Genomic DNA, 22,500 nt, shown 5'->3' on the forward strand with positions numbered 1-22,500 from the left:
ACACACACACACACACACACAGACTGAGGAGACACAGAGAGAGAGAGAGGAGACACACAGAGAGAGTACGGTACACACACACACGCACACAGAGAGAGAGGGAGGGAGAGTACGGCACGCACACACACACACACACACACACACACACACACACACACACACACACACACACACACACACACATGACGAAATCATCAATTCATTAAGGTTAAAGGTTTGTTGTTGTTTTTTAATTAAGACTTTTCTACACACACACACACACACACACACACACACACACACACACACACACACACACACACACATGACGAAATCATCAATAAATTCATTATTCAGTTCTTACCCCCATCCCCACCCCCGCTTTCCTCCTACCCCACGCACCCCCTATCCCCCACCCCCCACCCTCCCTCTCACATCACATCCCATCACATCACACACCACATTACAGCAGCAGTGCAGTGCAGTGCAGTACGTACCGAGCGGAGCCCTCGTTGCCCAGAGCGAAGCACCGTGTCTGAGAATGGAAGTGAATTTTTAAACTACTACACGGCGTAAAACCCTCACCCCTTTCATGCACCTATCGTTCATAACACCTCACCCACCCAACTAAGTTCTGTACTGCAATGGACGGGAGCAATAGCCGAGTGGTTAAAGCGTTGGACTTTCAATCTGAGGGTCCCGGGTTCAAATCACGATAACGGCGCCTGGTGGGTAAAGGGTGGAGTTTTTTCCGATCTCCCAGGTCAACGTATGTGCAGACCTGCTTAGTGCCTGAACCCCCTTCGTGTGTATACGCACGCAGAAGATCAAATACGCACGTTAAAAGATCCTGTAACCTATGTCAGCAGTGTTCGGTGGGTTATGGAGACACGAAAATACCCAGCATGCAAGAACCACGACAGTGTCATCGGCAAGTCGATGTTGGTCGTGTATCGGAAAGAAGAACTCAACCGCTGAGGATCCGGATCCAGTTTTTTCCGAAGATGACGTCACTACTCGGAAAACAACATCCGCTGCTAGCAGATACATTAATTTACAATGGAGGACTTTTTCGCTTTTCGTTTCAGACGGCTTATCGGTGCGTACGCCTTATACGAGTTCAAACTAACTTTTTTCTGTAAATTCAGGGGATGCGCCTTATGCGCTGCAGTGTCTTGTTACCGAAAATTACGGTACATGTACGTATGTGGGAGTGTTGGACTAATTGTAACGCGTCCGCCCAGGAAGCGAGAGAATCTGAGTGCACTGGTTCGAATTACACTGTCGCTACTATTTTCTCCCCCTCCACCAGACCTTGAGTGGTGGTCTGTACGTTAGTGATGAGACAATAAACCGAGGTCCTGTGTTCAGTATGCGCTTCGCGCACGTAAAAGAAACCACGGCAGTAAAAGGGTTGTCCCAGGCAAAATTCTGTATTAAAAACATAATAATAAGAATGATAATAGTAAAATAAATAATAATAATAATAATAATAACAATAATAATAGTAAAATAGATAAATAATAATAATGATAATATAAATAATAATAATAATGATGATGATGATGATAAATTTTAAAAAACCACTTCGATAGGAAAACAAATAAAACTGCAGGCATAAAACGTACACACTGATGTGTGTCTTCAGAACACGTTTCGGTTTCCATAAAACATGGTCACACGTTCCCCAAAGCCGAAGAAAACCACTTACACTTTCAGAAAAAGAAGGGGGAGGGAGAAAAAAAAAAGAAAGAAAGAAAGAAACTGCCCTTTGTATCAACCTCAGTAGTCGGAAAGTTTTGATTTTTCTGATGGACTTCAAGTTAGTACAGGATGAAAACTGAGATAGCGCCCACTGCTTTCGCTTCCTGGGCCAATTGTCCGCAAACAGGGGGATTTGTGACGATCAGCAGTATGTCCAGTTCATGTCTGGGGAACAGTTGTTTCGAGAGCGAAAACGTCACACATCTACTTAGTGGACGAAAACAGACCAGGACAGCGAAATAATTAAATTTAAAAAAATTTAAAAATTAAAAAAAACCAGGTTGACGGGCGCAATAGCCGAGTGGTTAAAGCGTTGGACTGTCAATCTGAGGATCCCGGGTTCGAGTCACGGTGACGGCGCCTGGTGGGTAAAGAGTGGAGATTTATAAGACCTCCCAGGTCAACATATGTGCAGACCTGCTAGTGCCTGAACCCCCCTTCGTGTGTATATGCAAGCAGAAGATCAAATACGCACGTTAAAGATCCTGTAATCCATGTCAGCGTTCGGTGGGTTAGAACATACCCACCATGCACACCCCTGAAAACGGAGTATGGCTGCCTACATGGCGGGGTAAAAACGGTCATACACGTAAAAGCCCACTCGTGTGCATACGAGTGAACGTGGAAGTTGCAGGCCACAAACGCAGAAGAAGAAGAAGAAGAAAACAGGTTGACAGTCTGACGCTACGCGCGTACACACACACTCACTCTCTCACTCACCCACCCACCCACCCACTCACTCACTCATTCACATGCACACACATACACACTTTTTTTCTTTCTTTTTTTTAATTTTTTTTTAAACCAATACTGTGCCATCACCGTCAACACAAACGTCACCACAATTATCGTGATTGTCGTTGTCGTTGTGCCCCCCCAACCCCCACCCCACCCCCCTATCTCTCTCTCTCTCTCTCTCTCTCTCTCTCTCTCTCTCTCTCTCTCTCTCTGTCTCTGTCTCTGTGTGTGTGTGTTTTCTGTAAGATTTGTGTTGGTAAAAGACAAGAAACCAACCCCGATGACAAAGGAAATGTTTTTGATAAAAAAAAATAATAATAAATGGGGACTTCCCACACATTGCTCGCAATTTGAGAAGAGCAAAAAAAAAAAGATGGGAGGAGACCACACTTTGTCGCAATCCCACAATGTCTCTCAAAGAGAATGAAATAGTGGAACTGCGAGAAATCGTGGGCTTGCAGACCGTTTAGACTGTGGCCTATGCCTTTCTCTATCTGTCTGTCTGTCTGTCTGTCTGTCTGTCTGTCTGTCTCTCTCTCTCTCTCTCTCTCTCTCTCTCTCTCTCTCTCTCTCTCTCTCTCGTAAAATACTGTTTGATGATATATTTTTCTTCGTTCATCATCGCGATTGTAACGTACTTGTTCGTGTTCCTTCAGAATGGGCCAATGGTCTTCTAAACAAACATTGTTTCACACCCCCATCCTCTCTCTCTCTCTCTCTCTCTCTCTCTTTCTCTCTCTCCCTCCCTCCCTCCATTCTTCCCCACCACCCTTTCTCTCTCCCTCTCTCCCTCCCTCCCCATTTCTCTCCCTCTTTCTCTCCCTCTCTCTCTCTACCTCTCTCCCTCCCTGTCTCCCTCCCCTCTCTCTCTCTCTCCCTCCTTCCCCACCTCTCTCTCTCTCTCTCTCTCTCTCTCTCTCTCTCCACACGAACCATTCACCAGACCTGATAGACCAGTCAAAGTCTCCCCCCCCCCAACATAACTGAACAGGCACGAGACAGGGCAACGTGCGTGGCTGGGACCCCAGAGAACTGAACGTGAAGAACTGATAAACAGCTAGCACCAAGTATGACATCTCTCTCTCTCCCTCTCTCCCCCCTCTCTCTCTATCTCGACCCTCCCAACCTCACTCTCTCTCTCTCTCCTCTCTCTCTCTTTCTCTCGCCCTCATTCCCCACCTCATCCCCCCTTTCTCTCTCTCTCGGTCTTGCTGTCTCCCTCCCTCCCCACCTCTCTCTCCCTTCACCTCTCTCTCTCTCTCCCTCCCCACCTCTCTCTCTGTCTCTCTCCCCTTCTCTCTCTCTCCCTCCCCACCTCTCTCTCTGTCTCTTTCTCTTTCTCCCTCCCTCCGCACCCTTCTCTCGCTCTCTCTGTCTCTTTCTCTTTCTCCCTCCCTCCGCACCTCTCTCTCTCTCCTCTCTCTCTCTCCCTCCCCACCTCTCTCTCTGTCTCTTTCTCTTTCTCCCTCCCTCCGCACCCCTCTCTCGCTCTCTCTGTCTCTTTCTCTGTCTCCCTCCCTCCCCACCTCTCTCTCTCTCTCCTCTCTCTCTCTCCCTCCCCACCTCTCTCTCTCACACACCTCTCTCTCTCTCTCTCTCGCTCCCTCCCTCCCTCCGCACCCCTCTCTCGCTCTCTCTGTCTCTTTCTCTGTCTCCCTCCCTCCCCACCTCTCTCTCTCTCTCCTCTCTCTCTCTCCCTCCCCACCTCTCTCTCTCACACCTCTCTCTCTCTCTCTCTCGCTCCCTCCCTCCCTCCGCACCCCTCTCTCGCTCTCTCTGTCTCTTTCTCTGTCTCCCTCCCTCCCCACCTCTCTCTCTCTCCTCTCTCTCTCTCCCTCCCCACCTCTCTCTCTGTCTATCTCCCTTTCTCTCTCGCTCCCTCCCTCCCTCCGCACCCCTCTCTCGCTCTCTCTGTCTCTTTCTCTGTCTCCCTCCTTCCCCACCCCTCTCCTTCTCTCTCTCCTTCTCTCTCTCTCTCTCTCTCTCTCTCTCTCTCCACACGAACCATTCACCCGACCTGATAGACCAGTCAAAGTCTCCCCCCCAACATAACTCCACTCTACCTAACTGAACAGGCACGAGACAGGACCAACATAGGTGGCTGGACCCCCGAGAACTGAAGGTGAAGAGCTGATAAGTAACTAGCACCAAGTATGACATCTCTCTCTCTCTCTCCCTCTCTCTCTCTCTCTCTCTCTCTCTCTCTATATATATATATATATATATATATATATATATATATCCGTCTCTCTCTCCCTATCTCATCTCTCTCTCCCTCCCTCCCACCTCCCTCTCCCCCCTCTCTATCTCCACCCTCCCATCCTCACTCTCTCTCCTCTCTCTTCCTCTCTCTCCTTCTCTCTCTCTATCTCTCCCCCTCCCTCCCCACCTCTCTCTCTATCTCCCTCTCTCTCTCTCTCCCTCCCTCCCCACCTCTCTCCCTCTCTCCTCTCTCTCTCTCTCCCTCCCCACCTCTCTCTCTCACCCCTCTCTCTCTCTCCCTCCCCACCTCTCTCTCTGTCTCTCTCCCCTTCTCTCTCTCTCCCTCCCCACCTCTCTCTCTCTCTGTCCCTCCCTCCCTCCCTCCGCACCCCTCTCTCGCTCTCTCTCTCTCACTGTCTCTCTCTCTCTCTCACTGTCTCTTTCTCTCTCCACACGAACCGTTCACCTGACCTGATAGACCAGTCAAAGTCTCCCCCCCCAAACATAACTCCACTCTACCTAACTGAACAGGCACGAGACAGGACCAACATAGGTGGCTGGACCCCTGAGAACTGAACGTGAAGAGCTGATAAACAGCTAGCACCAAGTATGGCATCTCTCTCTCTCTCTCTCTCTCTCTCTATATATATATATATATGTATATATATATATATACATATATATATATATATATCCGTCTCTCTCTCCCTATCTCACTCTCTCTCCCCCTCCCTCCCCACCTCTCTCTCCCTCCCCCCTCTCTCTCTCTCTCTCTCTCCCTGCCCTCCCTGCCCACTTCTCTATCTCCCCCTCTCTCTCCCTCTCTCCCTCCCTCCCCACCTCTCTCTCCTCTCTCTCTCTCTCTCTCTCCCTCCCCACCTCTCTCTCTCTGTCTCTCCCCCCTTCTCTCTCTCTCCCTCCCCACCTCTCTCTCCTCTCTCTCTCCCTCCCCACCTCTCTCTCTCTCTCCCCTTTTCTCTCTCCCTCCCCACCTCTCTATCTGTCTCTCTCTGTCTCTTTCTCTCCCTCTCTCTCCCTCCCCACCTCATTCTCTATCTACCTCTCTCCATCTCTGTCTCTCCCCCCAACCCTCCTCTCTCTCTCTCTCTCTCTCTCTCTCTCTCTCTCTCTCTCTTCCTCCCTCCCCACCTCTCTCTCTCTTTCTCTCTCTCTCTCTTTCTCTCTCTCTCTCTCTACACGAACCATTCACCTGACCTGATAGACCAGTCAAAGTCTCTCCCCCCCCTCCCCACTCCCCCCACCCCCACCCCCCAATACATAACAGGCACGAGACAAAACCAAAGTACGTGGCTGGACCTCAGAGAACTAAACGTGAAGAGCTGATATGATAAACAGCACCGTACCAAGTATGAGCGAGTGCTTCCCTGACATGATAATGTATCACCCGCCATCGGCACAACCCCCCCACCCCTCCCCCACCACACACACACACACACACACACACACACACACACACACACACACACACCCTCATTCTTCCACACTCACCCACACACACACACATACATACCCACCCGGGGTGGGGCAGGGAGGGGACTGAAGTGCTGTGATGTTTTAGGCAGCACGATCTTGTGTGTGTGTGTGTGTGTGTGTGTGTGTGTGTGTGTGTGTGTGTGTGTGTGTGTGTGTTCCCTCTCTCTCTCTCTCCATTCGTCTCTCTTTCCCTTTCCCTCTCTCTCTCTCTCTCTCTCTCCTCTCTCTCTCTCTTTCTCCCTCCCTCTCCCCATCTCCCTTCCTTCCCCCTCTCTCTCTCCTCTCCCCCTCTCTCTCTCTCCGTCTCTCCCTCTTCCCTCTTGCAGAAATATGGACCTTGGAAAAGAGTGAACAAACAGAAAAAGTACACCTGTTTGCAATGAAACGATTTTTGAATGTGGACATCCGAACGCCCAATGATCTTGTGTATGGGGAGCTAGGGAGATATCCAATTTATTCAAACTCGTACATTAAATGCATTAAGCATTGGTTGAAACTTACAAGAATGAACGAAAACAGGCTACCGTTCAAAGCTTATCGGATGTTGTATTCCTTAGATAATAATGACCACAAAAAAACATGGGCAACGTGTGTTCGTCAGTGCTTAAATTCTTATGGTTATTCTTTTGTGTGGGATAATCAAGGTGTTGAAGATATTGCATGTTTTATAAAGTGTTTTAGACAGCCAATAGTTGATTGTAGGTGGCAAGATTGGCATGACCATATGGAAACTAGCGATAGATTTGCCACAGTTTAGAATCTTTAAAACATCGCAGGGGCCTGAACCATATATTGGGATGGAAATAAACAGATATGTAAAGAGTACACTGACAAAATTTAGATTTGGTGTTTCTAATGTTGCTGTTTACAGTTTCAGATACTGTAGTAGGAATGGATATGTATATATGTGTCGATTGTGCAACCTGGGTAGGGAAGATGAATTGCATTTTTTGCTATGTTGCCCTGCTTTGAGTGACCTCACACAAAGATTAATTCCACCTAAATATTATAAAGATCCCTGTGCTTTTAGATTTAATCTGGTCATGTCGTCAAAACATGAGCTTACCCAACAAAACTTGGCCATATACTTATATAAGGCATTGAAGAGACTTCGAATTGTTATTTTGTGAATGTTGTTGAGTATTGTATTAGTTACTTTTGGTTGATTTGTGATGTTGGTTTATCGTGTCAAGTCATTTTCCTTATTTATTTTCTTGTATGACCCCCTTCAGTAAGGGGCTTTGGCCTTACTCTGAATAAAATATCGTTATCGTCATCTCTCTCCCCTCTCTCTTCCTTCCCCCTCTATTCGTCTCTCTCTCTCTCTCTCTCTCTCTCTCTCTCTCTCTCTCTGTCTCTCTTTCTACCCCTCTTTCTCTCCATCTATCTCTGTCTCTCTCCTTCACACCCCTCCCCCCTCTCTCCCTTCTCTCTCTCTCTCTCTCTCCCTTTCTCTCTCTCTCCTCCCCTCTCTCTCTCCTCCCCTCCCCTCTCTCTCTCCTCCCCTCCTCTCTCTCTCTCCCTCCCCTTCTCTCTCTCTCTCCCGCCTCTCTCTCTCCCTTTCTCTCTCGCTCCCTCCCCTTCTCTCTCTCTCTCTCTCCTCCCCTCTCTCTCTCCTCCCCTCCTCTCTCTCTCTCTCCCTCCCCTTCTCTCTCTCTTTCCCGCCTCTCTCTCTCCCTTTCTCTCTCGCTCCCTCCCCTTCTCTCTCTCTCTCTCTCTCCTCCCCTCTCTCTCTCCCTCTCTCCTCCCCTCTCTCTCCCCCTCCCTCCTCTCTCTCTCTCTCTCCCTCCCCCCCTCTCTAAATTATCCACAGCCAGTACTTGACCCGATCCATCAGTTGTGGTCTGAAGAGGCACTGACTGCCAGATCGTCTCACCCACTCTAAAACTAAGCCCTAAGTGGTATTGTTGACACTCCTCTTGTTCAAACGAAGGGCGCGGGTCATCTTCTTCTTCTTCTTCTTCGTTCGTAGGCTGCAACTCCCACGTTCACTCGTATGCACACGAGTGGGCTTTTACGTGTATGACCGTTTTTACCCCGCCATGTACGCAGCCATACTCCGTTTTCGGGGGTGTGCATGCTGGGTATGTCCTTGTTTCCATAACCCACCGAACGCTGACATGGATTACGGGATCTTAAACGTGCGTATGTGATCTTCTGCTTGCATATACACACGAAGGGGGGTTCAGGCACTAGCAGGTCTGCACATATGTTGACCTGGGAGATTGTAAAAATCTCCACCCTTTACCCACCAGGCGCCGTCACCGTGATTCGAACCCGGGACCCTCAGATTGACAGTCCAACGCTTTAACCACTCGGCTATTGCGCCTGTCACAGAGCGCGGGTCAAAATCAGAACACTTTTTTTTTTCTCAGACATGAAAAACCATACCTCTCGAAGACGAAGATATAACCCAACTGGTTTAAACATCTTTAATTAACTGTTCAACAGTTCAACAGTGTCTTCAAATAAAAAATAAAAATAAAAAAAACACCAGGCCACAAGTTTAAAAAAAGACTGCATTTGAGCAGAATCATTCAATAGAAAGGAGGGAAAATGTGTGGAATGAAGAATTTTCCTCTCTGTTTTTTCGCTTTATGAATCATCCATAAACAATAAAGATATTCCAGTAAAAAAAAAAATAAATAAATAAAATTAAAATAAAATAAAATGTTCAACAGTATACAAGGCAAACAAACAAATAGAAAGAAGCATCAACAAGCTTAAAACGCTTCTAACACCTTCAAATTTGGACCAGAGCCTCCATAGTCGGCTACGACTGATGAATGCCAATGGTTTCAACCACTATGATGACGGGCGCAACTGCCGGATGGTTAAATCACTGGACTTGAAATCTGGGTGTTCTAGGTTCGATCCCGGTATCGGCGCCTGGTGAATTGAGAGGGTGGCTATCATTTTCAGATCTCCTGTTCCAGGTCAGCTGTGCAGACCTGCTAGTGCATTAACCCCTTTCGTGAGTATAACAAACAGTAGAGAGCAGTAACTCTCTCCATTCACAAGGTACACAACTTCCAGTCAATGCTGTTATTGCTTCTGATTCAGCTAGCACACAGGTAAATAAAAGGTACATTGGAACAAACCCAGACACTTCCTCGAAAAAGGAAGCGCCGGGCCTGTCCTTATGACAGGTGCACATAGCAGCAATGACAGAAGAAATATGCAAACGCAAATTAGCTTTTATTCAAGAATGGCATATCCTCTTGGATCCTGAATAAACCACACAGAACACACGGACAATACAGAACAAACACATGGTTGTCTCGGTAGCTTTTCGACTTGAAATTACTAAACAATGAGGCCAGGAGAACCAAATGATTAACAAAAAGTAAAGAGTGGTAACTTCTCTCCATTCACAAGGCACACAGCTTCAAGTCAATGCTGCTTATGCTTCCGATTCAGTTTGCATACAGGTAAATAAAATATGGTGCATTAAAAACAAGCAGAAAACCAAACACGGATATTAAAGATCCCGCAATCCACGTCAGCGTTTTTGTAAGCTGCGGAAACAAGAACGCACCAAGCAAGCACAACCTAAACGGCCGAGTTGATATAATTATGTTCGTTCATATTCATTATGATCATTTTTGACTCACTTGTGTAAACAAAGTAAGTCTATGTTTTAACCCGGTGTTCGGTTGTCTGTGTGTGTGTGTGTGTGTGTGTGTGTGTGTGTGAGTGTGTGTGTGTGTGTGTCCGTGTGTCTGTGTGTCCGTGGTAAACTTTAACATTGACATTTTCTCTGCAAATACTTTGTCAGTTGACACCAAATTTGGCATAAAAATAGGAAAAATTCAGTTCTTTCCAGTCATCTTGTTTAAAACAATATTGCACCTCTGGGATGGGCACAAAAAAATTAAAAAAAAGAAGCCTAATTATATGCAAAGTGCATTTACTGTTATATTTATATTTTTTGTATTCTCTAAACTTGGCACTTTGACCTCTTATTCTGACACAACAACAAGAGGAGTCGTTATTATCATTTTTTTGTTCAGACAGGAACTTCTTTTGCTAAGCATGGAATTTTTTATTGATTTTGCAAACGTTTTGGTGCAGTAAGTAAAAAAGGGAAATCACTCTGTAATTAATGCTAGGGGACTTAATTTATCACAAGTAAGTCTTGAAGGCCTTGCCTCTCTTGTTTTTTTGTTTGTTTTTTTTTTTTTGGTTTTTGTTTTTTGTTTTTTTTACCAAAAAGGTTATGTACGCAAAACTCGTGCAAGCGACAGATCACGAGAGTTACATTCCAAGAAGGGAGAGGGAGAGCAATCCATGATGACAATCCTCTTCCTGCCATGGAATGATACAAAGGGTTCTGGTGAGAAGATGGAATCGCACCATTATTGCTGCTCGCTGTCAACTGTTTCAGGGGTGCAATACCCACCTCTTCTCAAAATAGCCTCCCTTCCCTGCCTCTTCCTTGTCTTCAGTTTCGCCAGTTTTTGAGTTATGCATGCGTGTGGATGACTGAAGCGAAAGCGCTTTGATTTGTCTATGCACAAGATTCAGCGCCATATAAATACCATTATTATTATTGTTGCGCATAACTATAAACAACGTGAACAAATTGAACTGCTCGTATTGTCCTTATTACATGACCATAATAATAATAATGATAATTATAATAATAACAGTAATGATACACTTGTTTCTGTGTGGAGATCAGAGTTCGTGTGTACATAGTTTTTGAAGGGATTCGGCATGACACAGCGCGGAAACAAATCCCTGTCGGTTGCCGAATGGTGACCTTACATGGACCGCTCCAAAGAACGGCTGGTGCTGGCACCTCGGAGCTTTATATTTGTATTTGTATTTGTATTTCTTTTTATCACAACAGATTTCTCAGTGTGAAATTCGGGCTGCTCTCCCCAGGGAGAGCGCGTCGCTACACTACAGCGCCACCCTTTTTTTTCTTTTCTTTTTTTTTTCCTGCGTGCAGTTTTATTTGTTTTTCCTATCGAAGTGGATTTTTCTACAGAATTTTGCCAGGAACAACCCTTTTGTTGCCGTGGGTTCTTTTACGTGCGCTAAGTGCATGCTGCACACGGGACCTCGGTTTATCGTCTCATCCGAATGACTAGCGTCCAGACCACCACTCAAGGTCTAGTGGAGGGGGAGAAAATATCGGCGGCTGAGCCGTGATTCGAACCAGCGCGCTCAGATTTTCTCGCTTCCTAGGCGGGCGCGTTACCTCTAGGCCATCACTCCACATATATACCTTCAGCGTTCCCAGGTCATGTTCAGACGGTCAGTCCAGAGTAGGTCACGCAGTCCGCTGGAGCTCTGTAGCCGTTCCCTACAACTTGTCCTGGAGCGAGCAGGACCGTGCCAGATCTGGCGGCCTCAGCTGTTTGTGTAGAGGGCAGTCTTGCAGGACATGGGCTGGAGTTTGAGGAGCGGTGTCACACGGACATTGGGTCTGTGTGGGAAATTTGGAACTTTGTACCGTTGAAAAGCAACGAGTGGTCATTGTCCTCGACATGGGAGATAAGGCAGAGAGAACCAAAAAAAAGGGGGGGGGGGGGGGCGGGGGATACAAATGAAAAACCTGTTGAATCAGCCAAGTCATCCCTCGAAACAGATTGTCTTGGTTCCTTTTATCTGTACTTGTCCGTGAGACATATGTACACACGCCGCAACTCCTTGGAACGGTCATAGGAGCGATATGACAAAGGAAGATAATTCTGACTCATGCAAGTTAAGCAAACTGAACCATTGGAACGGTCATTGGAGCGCTATGAGAAAGGAAGATAATTCTCACTCGTGCAAGTTAAGCAAACTGAAAGGATGGGGCGCCTACTCTTGGTTTATCTACGTGTTTGTTAACGCGTACGTGTGTAGTTTAAAAAAGAAAACGACAAAAAGCGGCAATGACATGGATGAGTGTGATCATATAAGTTGTGTCGTTCCTGTGAAGTTTGTGCCTGGTTTGTGTGTATGTGTGTGTGTGTGTGTGTGTGTGTGTGTGTTTTGGGGTGGATGTTATAGTGTGCAACCCACATGCACGTGCGCATGTGTTGTAGCCTACAAGTTTGGGTATGCAGTACACGATGCCCTTGAGAATACCTGTGTAGGTCTGCACATTCGACGCAGGCGACATCATTCGTAATCATGATATCAGCATGTCTACTTGTCTATTCTGCATACCGGGAAGTACGGTGGAGTGATTGCCTAGAGGTAACGCGTCCGCCTAGGAAGCGAGAGAATCTGAGGGCGCTGGTTCGAATCACGGCTCAGCCGCCGATATTTTCTCCCCCTCCACTAGACCTTGAGTGGTGATCTGGATGCTAGTCATTCGGATGAGACGGTAAACCGAGGTCCCATTCCCGTGTGCAGCATGCACTTAGCGCACGTAAAAGAACTCACGGCAACGAAAGGGTTGTTCCTGGCAAAATTCTGAAGAAAAATCCACTTCGATAGGAAAAACAAATAAAACTGCACGCAGGAAAAAAAAAATACTTAAAAAATGGGTGGCGCTGTAGTATAGCGACGCGCTCTCCCTGTGGAGAGCAGCCCGAATTTCACACAGAAAAATCAGTTGTAATAAAAAGAAATACAAATACCAATACCCGTTTTGTTTTGTAATTTGCTTTTGTGGCTGCTTCCACATCAACCCGGAAAACTCTTCCAAGATTATGTATCAATCATTGTCAGCTTGTCTCCAAAGACATCTTCCGGCAAATACATTGTGTGGTGGTGGTGGTGGTGGTGGTGGGTTGTTTTTTTTTTCCTGCTTCCCCCTATAAATTCTTGTTTTTAACTGAAAAATAACTGTCGTGGTGGGCCACACGTTTTGTCAACACACCTGCAGTTGTGTGATGATAAAAAGCAGGTGTAGTAGAGCCTCGGCACAGCTCCCCCCCCCCCCCCCCCGCCCAGTCAGTTTGGGGGCCCGGGCAAAAGCTGATAATGGACGGACGTTTAGACTTTTCAGTCAGCCCTCTTCAGATAACTTGTCGTCATCTTCCCTCTCCCCCCCCCCCCCCCCTCCTTCCCCTCTTCCTCCTCCTGCTCCCTCAACCCCGCAACAACGCCTGGTTCCCCCTCGCCTCCCACCACCACCCCCACCCCCCGCCCCCACCCCCAACCCCTTCTCCCCCCCTTGCCCAACACCTTACCCACACCCACCCCATTTCCCAGTCCTGTTCGCACAGCGGGACACAGTCCCCATCTGGAGACACGGAGGTATGCCGAGTTGGACAAACGTGTCAATCACAACCCTTGTTTCCCCCGTACTGACAGCTCCCGTGTTTACCTCCCTTCCTCTCCCACCCCCCCCACCCCCCCTCCTCAACCCCATGGCCCACCCCGTCCAGCACCCCCCCACCTCCCAGCACCTCCTAGGCCCCCCCCCCCCCCGGCAACCCCCCCTACCACACACCTCCTCCCTCTTCGCCCTGCCCTTCAGAGCTTCTCGGCCTCTTCCATACCAGCGCCGCTTCCCGCCACTTGGCAGACATCTTGCCACTCACTATAGGGGCGCCCCCCTACTGGCCGGTAGTAGGAATTTGGCTGGGCTGAGAGCGTGAGGGTAGCGGGGTGAGAGATAACTGTCTATCCTGGGGAGACAGTCTGGGTTTATTTTATTATTAATTAAGGGATTGGTGCCATATCGCTTTTTGTTGCTGTTGTTGTTGTTGTTGTTGTTGTTATTGTTGTTGCGATATCTTGGCGCGTGTGATGTTTCCGTGGTGAAAAAATGATTGATGAGTGCTTTTTATTTTTTTATCCCCCCCCCCCCCCCCCCCCCCCCCCCCCCCCGCCTCGTTTTTGTTTGGTTTTGGTTTTGGTTTTTTGTTTGTTTGTTTGTTTTGTTTTGTTTTTGTTTTGTTTTGTTTTGTTTTTTGTTGTTGTTTGTGTTTTGTTTTGTTTTTGTTTTTTGTTGTTGTTTTTTTTGGGGGGTTGGGGGGGAGGAGGGGGTTGTTTGCTTGGGGTTTGTTTGGGTTTTTTTGTTTTGTTTTTTTCCCTTTTTCAGTCTTACCCGCAACCCCATCTCTTCTACCGACAATCAACGGAGGAGTGTCCTACGCTTAATAACAATATAATAATAATAATATTTTATCTTTATATAGCTCTATAATACAAACATAAGCAAGTTCTAAGCGCTTTACAATCCAGTATCCAAAGTGAAACAAGAAAGCATATAAAAAGTAGTAGAAACATAAAACAGAATCATTGATATTATAAAAACACAATGCATAAAACTCACAAAGTAACATACTCTCAATACTACAACTGTTACACTCCAACACTCACATAAACACACACACACACACACACACAGACACACACACACACACACACACACACATGATTAAACGGCTGAGATAACAGCAATTTTCACTTAAACTACATACATGTAAAAAGGACCATAATTGTAATCTACATGCCACAGATTCTGTAAAAATTGTAAAATAAAGTTTTGGATAGAAAAGGTAAATGGGGTAAAAATCGACAGTCATTCTCCCTTTCGAACCACACCACCACCATCCATCTACCCAACCCCATTCTCTCTACTCACCCATCACACACATTCACATTGCCATGGGCCTGGGACAACAGCACTATTTGAGTTATGACAAGTTTGTTTGTTTGTTTTTTAAGAGATAAGTTTTAAAATTTGCTTTAAATGTAGATAGATGAGTTGTTTGTCTGAGAGCAATAGGCAGAGAATTCCAAGTTGTTGGGCCGAAGACGGAAAATGACCTCTTTCCACAGGAGTTAAGGAAGTATCGGGGAACAGTTAGCTGCCAGGGAGGAATCAAGAGATCTCAATGTTCTGTTTGGCATGTACGGGTTAACTTCGTACAGAAGGGGCGTGGACTCAGTCACTATTCCCAAAGAAGACAGCTGAAGTTTATGAAAAAGTTTTCCGAAGTCTCACCACTGCTGTCCTATTCCAACTGACGGGCGCAATAGCCGAGTGGTCAAAGCGTTGGACTGTCAATCTGAGGGTCCCGGGTTCGAATCACGGTGACGGCGCCTGGTGGGTAAAGGGCGGAGATTTTTACGATCTCCTAGGTCAACATATGTGCAGACCTGCTAGTGCCTGAACCCCCTTCGTGTGTATATGCAAGCAGAAGATCAAATACGCACGTTAAAGATCCTGTAATCCATGTCAGCGTTCGGTGGGTTATGGAAACAAGAACATACCCAGCATGCACACCCCCGAAAACGGAGTATGGCTGCCTACATGGCGGGGTAAAAACGGTCATACACGTAAAAGCCTACTCGTGTGCATACGAGTGAACGCAGAAGAAGAAGAAGTCCTATTCCAGCCACCTTTTTCCCCTCTTCAAAAAGTCACCGCGGATCCCGTCTCCTCGTCTGTTCTCTCAATTCTATTCAAAGCTTTTTTCACCTTACACCCCATCTCACTCTATGCGATCGGCTTCGGATCCACTCTGTTTACGCACACCCAGATTCAAACACTCCACTGTCGGCCGCCGTTCCTTCTCTTGTCTCTGGACCTTGCGATTGGAATGAACTTCTTCTTTCGCTTCGTCAGGTAATCCGCATTCAGCTCTTTCAAATCTGGCCTTAAAACCCACCTCTTTCCATGATAGCCAGCCTCCCTCCCCTGCCTCTTCTTTGTCTTTTGTTTCTCAAGTTTAGAGTTATGCATGCGTGTGAATGACTGCAAGGTGTGAAAGCGCTTTGATTTGTCTCTGCACAAGAATCAGCGCTATATCAATACTAAATATTATTACTATTACTATCGTTATCATTATTATCGTTACTACTTTTTTTTTTCTTTTTTTTTCTGTTGTTGTAATTATCATTATTTTCTTCCTCTTGCAAGATAGTAATGTTTCATCTCAAGACGATCATTGCCTCAGCTGAACTTAAAACCTTCTGTATCTTTTATTAGGTACCTAGATAGATACATGTCCAATATGAGAGCGAGGCTGCGCGTGACAAGTTTATGTTCGTCGGTATTATATATAATATACTATGGACACAGATCGTTTTCTTTTCAATCGCCAAAGACGTGGAACAAGCTCCCTGATAACCTCCGTCATTCTGATTCCCTCGCATCTTTTAAATCTCGTCTCAAAACTCACCTTTTCCCTCAGCAGTAAGTTCACTTGTGGCAGGTCCACTTCCTTTGCGTTAGCTGTGCTTGACTATGTGTGTATACATATGTATGTGTACATAACTACATGCATGTATATGAATGTGTATTGTGTGTGCGTGTGTTTGTGTAAGTTTGTGCCTGCCTATGTGTGCGTATGTGTTAGGGTAGCTGTTAGATACACATGCATGTTAAAATGTGTGTGTGTGTGTGTGTGTGTGTGTGTGTGTGTAGTCACATTTTGGTGTGTGTATGTAACATAGATATAATGTTTTATGTTAACAAAAGCGTTTTTGTAAAGCACCTAGAGCAGATTTCTGGATAGTGTGCTATATAAGTATCCATTATTATTATTATTATTATTATTATTATTATTATTATTATTATTATTATACTACGGTTCTGCTGAAAGATATATTTTTAGCATTCAGCGGGATGAAGAATACATCTCTTTTCGATTATGACTACACCAGTTTTGTTGACCTGCAGCTTGTCTCAAAGCGAGTAAAGACACACGAAAGAAAAAAACAACTCGTTTGAACACTCCCGATAATCCCCGAAAACGGAGCTGGTCCATGGTTGCCTGAATGGCGGGATGAAAACTGTTTGAAATCTCCACGTGAAAAAAGTGTTTCCACGGGAGTCGCAGCCCTCGAACGAAGAAGAGAATGAGAAGGAGGAGGAGGAGAAGGAGAAGAAGAAGAAGAACGAGGAGGAGGAGGAGAAAGAGAAGAAGAAGAACGAGGAGAAGAAGAAGCAGAAGAAGAACGAGGAGGAGGAGAAGGAAAGGGAGGAGGAGAAGAAGAAGAAGAACGAGGAGGAGGAGAAGGAAAGGGAGGAGGAGGAGAAGAAGAAGAAGAACGAGGAGGAGGAGGAGAAGAAGAAGAAGAAGAACGAGAAGGAGGAGAAGAAGAAGAAGAACAAGGAGGAGGAGGAGAAGAACGAGGAGGAGGAGGAGAAGAAGAAGAACGAGGAGGAGGAGGAGGAGAAGAAGAAGAACAAGGAAGAAGAACGAGGAGGAGGAGGAGAAGGAAATGGAGGAGGAGGAGAAGAAGAACGAGGAGGAGAAGAAGAAGAAGAAGAACGAGGAGGAGGAGGAAGAAGTAGATGTAGTAGAAAAAGAAGAAGGAGAAGGAGAAGAACAAGAAAAACAAGAACATGAAAAACAAGAACAAGAATGGGAACAAGAAGAAGAAACATCCAGTATCCGGCTGACGCACACTGACGAACAAAAGACATAAATCATACAAACAAAACTGTTATTTGGTGCCCAGGATAAATTTTGCCCACAACACTATGTAAGCTTGGTCGGTCATTCTGACTACTCACAGGTGAACCAGTTTTAGAAAATAACTTCACAGAAACATGGAGAGAAAGTTCAGATCCACGGTGGACTCTTTCTCATGTCGTTTGACGTTTGTCAGCATCCAAGAACCTGCTCATGGCAAACGAATGATGCTGCATTCAATTTTGAACGCTAGTTTTGAAAGCCGAAATTTTATCGCTAATATTGGACTATTGGTTGAACACGGACGTCGATTAACTTTCGGAACGTTTGTACACACACACACACACACACACACACACACACACACACACACACACGAACGCGCGCGCGCGTGCGTGCGCAGAGAGAGATATATAATTATGTAGAGAGGATGGAGACAGATAGACAGACAGACAGACAGAAAGAAAGAACTTCTGTTCACTGTGGATCTGAATTCACGACAAAGTTCCGTGTAAGGAAGAGGACGAAAAACAAAAGCCCCAATCAAACAAAAACCACAGTATTTCAGTAGCTCAAGGCGTCACTGAGTTCGGACAAATCCATATACGCTACACCACATCTGCCGAGCAGATGCCTGACCAGCAGCGTAACCCAACGCGCTTAGTCAGGCCTTGACAAAAAAGGGGGGAAAAAAGGGAAAAAAACAACAAAAAAACAACAACAAAAAACCACAAGAATGTTGTTGTTGTTGTTGAAAACTTTCAATAGATTTCACACTTCAAGACCACAAAAGAAAACAAACAAAACGAACAAAAGAAAACAAAAAAGTAACAATAAAACAACAGAAAAACAAGAGACAGAAACAAACGAAGCAAAGGAAACAAACAAAAAAAGGAAGCGAACTGAAACAGAACAAGACAACAACACTAAAAAATAAAAAAAATAAAAACACGTGCGCTTACCAGGTGAGAGTAGCCTCCACTTGTGAATGCTTGTGACTAGAGTTATCTCCCATGCGGTCTCCATCTTTGCTGTTTTCCTCATCGCCCTCGTCTTCCTCTTCCGGCCATTCGCCTGCACAGTGAGAGGCACCTTCGTTCGTTTGTTCGTTCATTCATTCATTCATTCATTTAGCCATCCTATTTTAGCATCCTAAATTACTGCACCTGTTTTACCGGCAATGTTTTGTGTATGTAGGAAACGATATTACCATAAGTAAATGTTGTGACCCCATTTTCAGTGCATTTCGACTCTCTCTTGACGGGCGCAATAGCCGAGTGGTTAAAGCGTTGGACTGTCAGTCTGAGGGTCCCGGGTTTGAATCACGGTGACGGCGCCTGGTGGGTAAAGGGTGGAGATTTTTACGATCTCCCAGGTCAACATATGTGCAGACCTGCTAGTGCCTGAACCCCCTTCGTGTGTATATGCAAGCAGAAGATCAAATGCGCATGTTAAAGATCCTGTAATCCATGTCAGCGTTCGGTGGGTTATGGAAACAAGAATATACCCAGCATGCACACCCCCGAAAACGGAGTGTGGCTGCCTACATGGCGGGGTAAAAACGGTCATACACGTAAAAGCCCACTCGTGTGCATACGAGTGAACGCAGAAGAAGAAGACTCTCTCTCTTTTCTTTTCTTTTTCTTCTTTTTTTTTCTTTTTTTTTTTTTTTTTTTTACGTTATTTTACTCAATTTTGACGGCGGATTCAGTCACTAAACTAACGTGCCACTATCTTGCTTTTTGCCGCTTTTCGTCCCACAAACCGTGGAAATGTAACCAATAGGTGAAATGATTCGGGATGCTAAAACAGGACATTACATTCGTTCATTCGTTCGTTTGTTCGTTCATTCTTTCTTTCATTCATTCGATAAGTCACCTTTTCGTAATATTGCTATTTACTGATACTTCTTCTTCTTCTTCTTCTTCTGCGTTCGTGGGCTGCAGCTCCCACGTATGTACACATGTGGGCTTTTACGTGCGTGGCGGTTTTTACCCCGATATGTAGGCAGCCATACTCCGCTTTCGGGGGTGTGCATGCTGGGTATGTTCTTGTTTCCATAACCCACCAAACGCTGACATGGATCACAGGATCTTTAACGTATGTATTTGGTCCGCTTGCGCATACACACGAAGGGGGTTCAGGAACTAGCAGGTCTGTGCATATGTTGACTAGACCTGGGAGATGGGAAAAATCTCCACTCTTTACCCACCAGGGGCCGTTACCGAGATTCGAACCCGGGCCCATCAGATTGAAAGTCCAACGCTTTAACCACTCGGCTATTGTGCTCGTCATTGAATGATACGTATTCCCCTATTTAATCGAGATGATTTTTTTTTTGAATAGCGTATAATGTGTGTATGCCAGTGCTGACTTCAGTCAGTTGTGAGGTGGAACCTGAGACGCACACAAAACTAAGATCATGGCATTCTACAACAATAGCCGGCTGTGCCTGCCAGTGGACCTTATCTTTGAAGTCTTATCTTTAAACAAAGTGTTGCAGCAATTCAGAAAATCTTTTGAATGAGACGAGTAAAACAGAACAAAATGACAGTTAGTGTACCAAGTTATGTCCCCTTTCTGTGTGCGCGTGCACACACACACACACACACACACACACACACACACACACACACACACACACACACACACACACACACACACACACACACACACACACACACACGAAAACAACAACACACACACACAAGAACAATAACAACAACAGCACACACACACACACACACACACACACACACACACAATAACAACAAAACACACACACACACACACACACACACACACACACACACACACACACGCACACACACACACACACGCACGCACGCACACACACACACACACACACACACACACACACACACACACACACCTTCCCCTTAAACTGCTTTCAGAGTAAGTCTATTATTTTTGATGGACTCGCTAAGTCAGAGCGGAGACAGTCAACATAATTTCAGAGTTGACACAGTCGAACAAGTTTAAGAGAAAATATTTAATTTCAAGTATGTGTGTGTGTGTGTGTGTGTGTGTGTGTGTGTGTGCCAATGTGTCTGTGTCTGGTTCGGTTTTAGTCGAAGACCCCATTTTTTCACACATGCGTAGCACGCTTCTCTCTCAAGAGCGACGCTTGCGAATTCCACTGTTGCGGCCTTTCATCAGTGATTGTGTGAGTAGTGTGAAGCCATGTGGACTGGCAGTCAGACCCTGAGCGGCGGGGGGGGGGGGGGGGGGGCGGGAGGGGGGGGAGGGACAAGTCCCCTCTCTGTTGTTGACACAGCGATTCCATCAATCAACGGGCCCATGGGAGCGGGATGCAGGCAAAAGTCGAAAAGGCGTGATAAACCCGGACTTCACACCTGAGTCTTGCTTCTCTCTCTCTCTCTCTCTCTCTCTCTGTCTGTCTGTCTGTCTCTCGCCTTCCTCGTGGCAGTACCGTCAACAGACTGGGGCTCAGTGTTTGTCTTTCCAGTCTATCTCCCCCCCCTCCCCCCCCCCAACCCCCACCCCCCACCCTACCACCAACACCACTACCATCACACCCTCCTGTTAAACGTCCCTAATCATCGACACGTCTCCTCGTGCCAGCCTGTATCAACGGACCATTTTCTGTTTCCCAATAAGCCACGCATCCTCCTCCCCCCCTCCTTCCTCCCCTCTCTCTCTCTCTCTCTCTCTACCGCCCACCTTTTCCCCTTTATCATCATTCACCCACCCACCCCACCGCTGTGTGGTCAAGACGGGTAACTCTGTGCACACAATGACGCCATTTTGAAAACGAACTGTGTGTCCCGGGGAAATTTATAAATTAGGTGCGTGTGGCCAAAACGACGGAAAAGATCTGTAGAGACGTGTCGTAAGAAAAGAATTAGAGGAAAATTACGATGATGATGATGATGACGCCGACACACGTTTGGATGTTGAGGTTGACTGCCGTTGTTCAAAAGGTTCTGAGACGGGGAAGGGAGAGGGGTGACGGGGGAGAGGGAGGGGGGAGGAGCAAGCGAATGGGCGGGGTGGGGGGTGGAGGGGGGGGGGTGGTGACTGAGGAAGTGTGGATAGTTTGACTGCGGTCAACATGGGTTTGGACACAATGTACACACGAAAGTACTGTTGGATGTTGTGTTGGAAAAGGACAGGGGGCCTATTTTGTTCAGTCGTTGTTGGGTTATTTAGTCAACGTATCGGCAAACCAAGCGTTACGTCCACATGAGAGAGAAGGGTAAGGGCGGCCGCGGACGGGGTGGAGGGGAGAGGGGGGATAGGGGGAGGGGTTGGGGTAAGGGCGAGGGGGGGGGGAGAGATAAACAGAGGAGGAGAGAGAGGGGTGGGCAAACAGACAGACGGAAGGACACAGAGGGGTAGAGGGAGATCACCAGTATTTCCTTAACGTGAGAGAGGGAGAGAGAGATTGTGTGTGTGTGTGTGTGTGTGTGTGTGTGTGTGTGTGCGTTTGTGTATACGTGTGTGTGTGTGCCCCTTTGTTTGTATGTGTGCCTCTGTGTGTGTGTGTGTGTGTGTGTGTGTGTGTGTGTGTGTGTGTGTGTGTGTTTCGGTGTGGGTATCATTTGGTTTTGTTGTTCTGAAGTGTTTTCGTGTGTTTTTTCCCGGGTAGAAGGGGGGCAAGGCAGGAAAAAAGGTGGCGCTCTCGGTGTAGCGACGCGCTCTCCCCAGGGAGAGAAGCCTGTATTTCACACAGAAAAAAAAAATGATGCCTGATGATTATATTTGTTTTCCTATTTGTTGACAATATTCTCAAAACTCATGTTATCTCGAAAGAGTGAAAGTGAGACAGACAGACAGTGGTGCAGAGGTCGTGGGGTGCTGGGGAGGGATTGGAGTGGGGTTGTGGGGGGGTAAGGTTGAAAAGTCTGTATGTACAAGTCCACCCATTCATCACTGTCACGCAGAGAGGAGACCAAAAAAAAAAAAAAAAAAAAAAATATATATATATATATATATATATATATATATATATCCAGAG

General features: G+C 46.4%; 1 protein-coding gene across 2 annotated transcripts in view; it reads right to left on the reverse strand.

The window, feature by feature from the left end:
• The window catches only part of LOC143286734 (uncharacterized), a 63,801-nt gene that overhangs the window by 39,602 nt on the left and 1,699 nt on the right, over nt 1-22,500 (reverse strand). For both annotated transcript variants that reach the window (XM_076594455.1, XM_076594454.1), the window contains exon 2: nt 18,461-18,572. In XM_076594455.1, coding sequence (XP_076450570.1) covers nt 18,461-18,572 — 112 coding nt within the window. The remainder of the gene's footprint in view (nt 1-18,460; nt 18,573-22,500) is intronic.

Source organism: Babylonia areolata, chromosome 10, assembly GCF_041734735.1.
Source record: "Babylonia areolata isolate BAREFJ2019XMU chromosome 10, ASM4173473v1, whole genome shotgun sequence".
In the NCBI taxonomy this organism is placed as follows: Eukaryota; Metazoa; Mollusca; class Gastropoda; order Neogastropoda; family Buccinidae; genus Babylonia; species Babylonia areolata.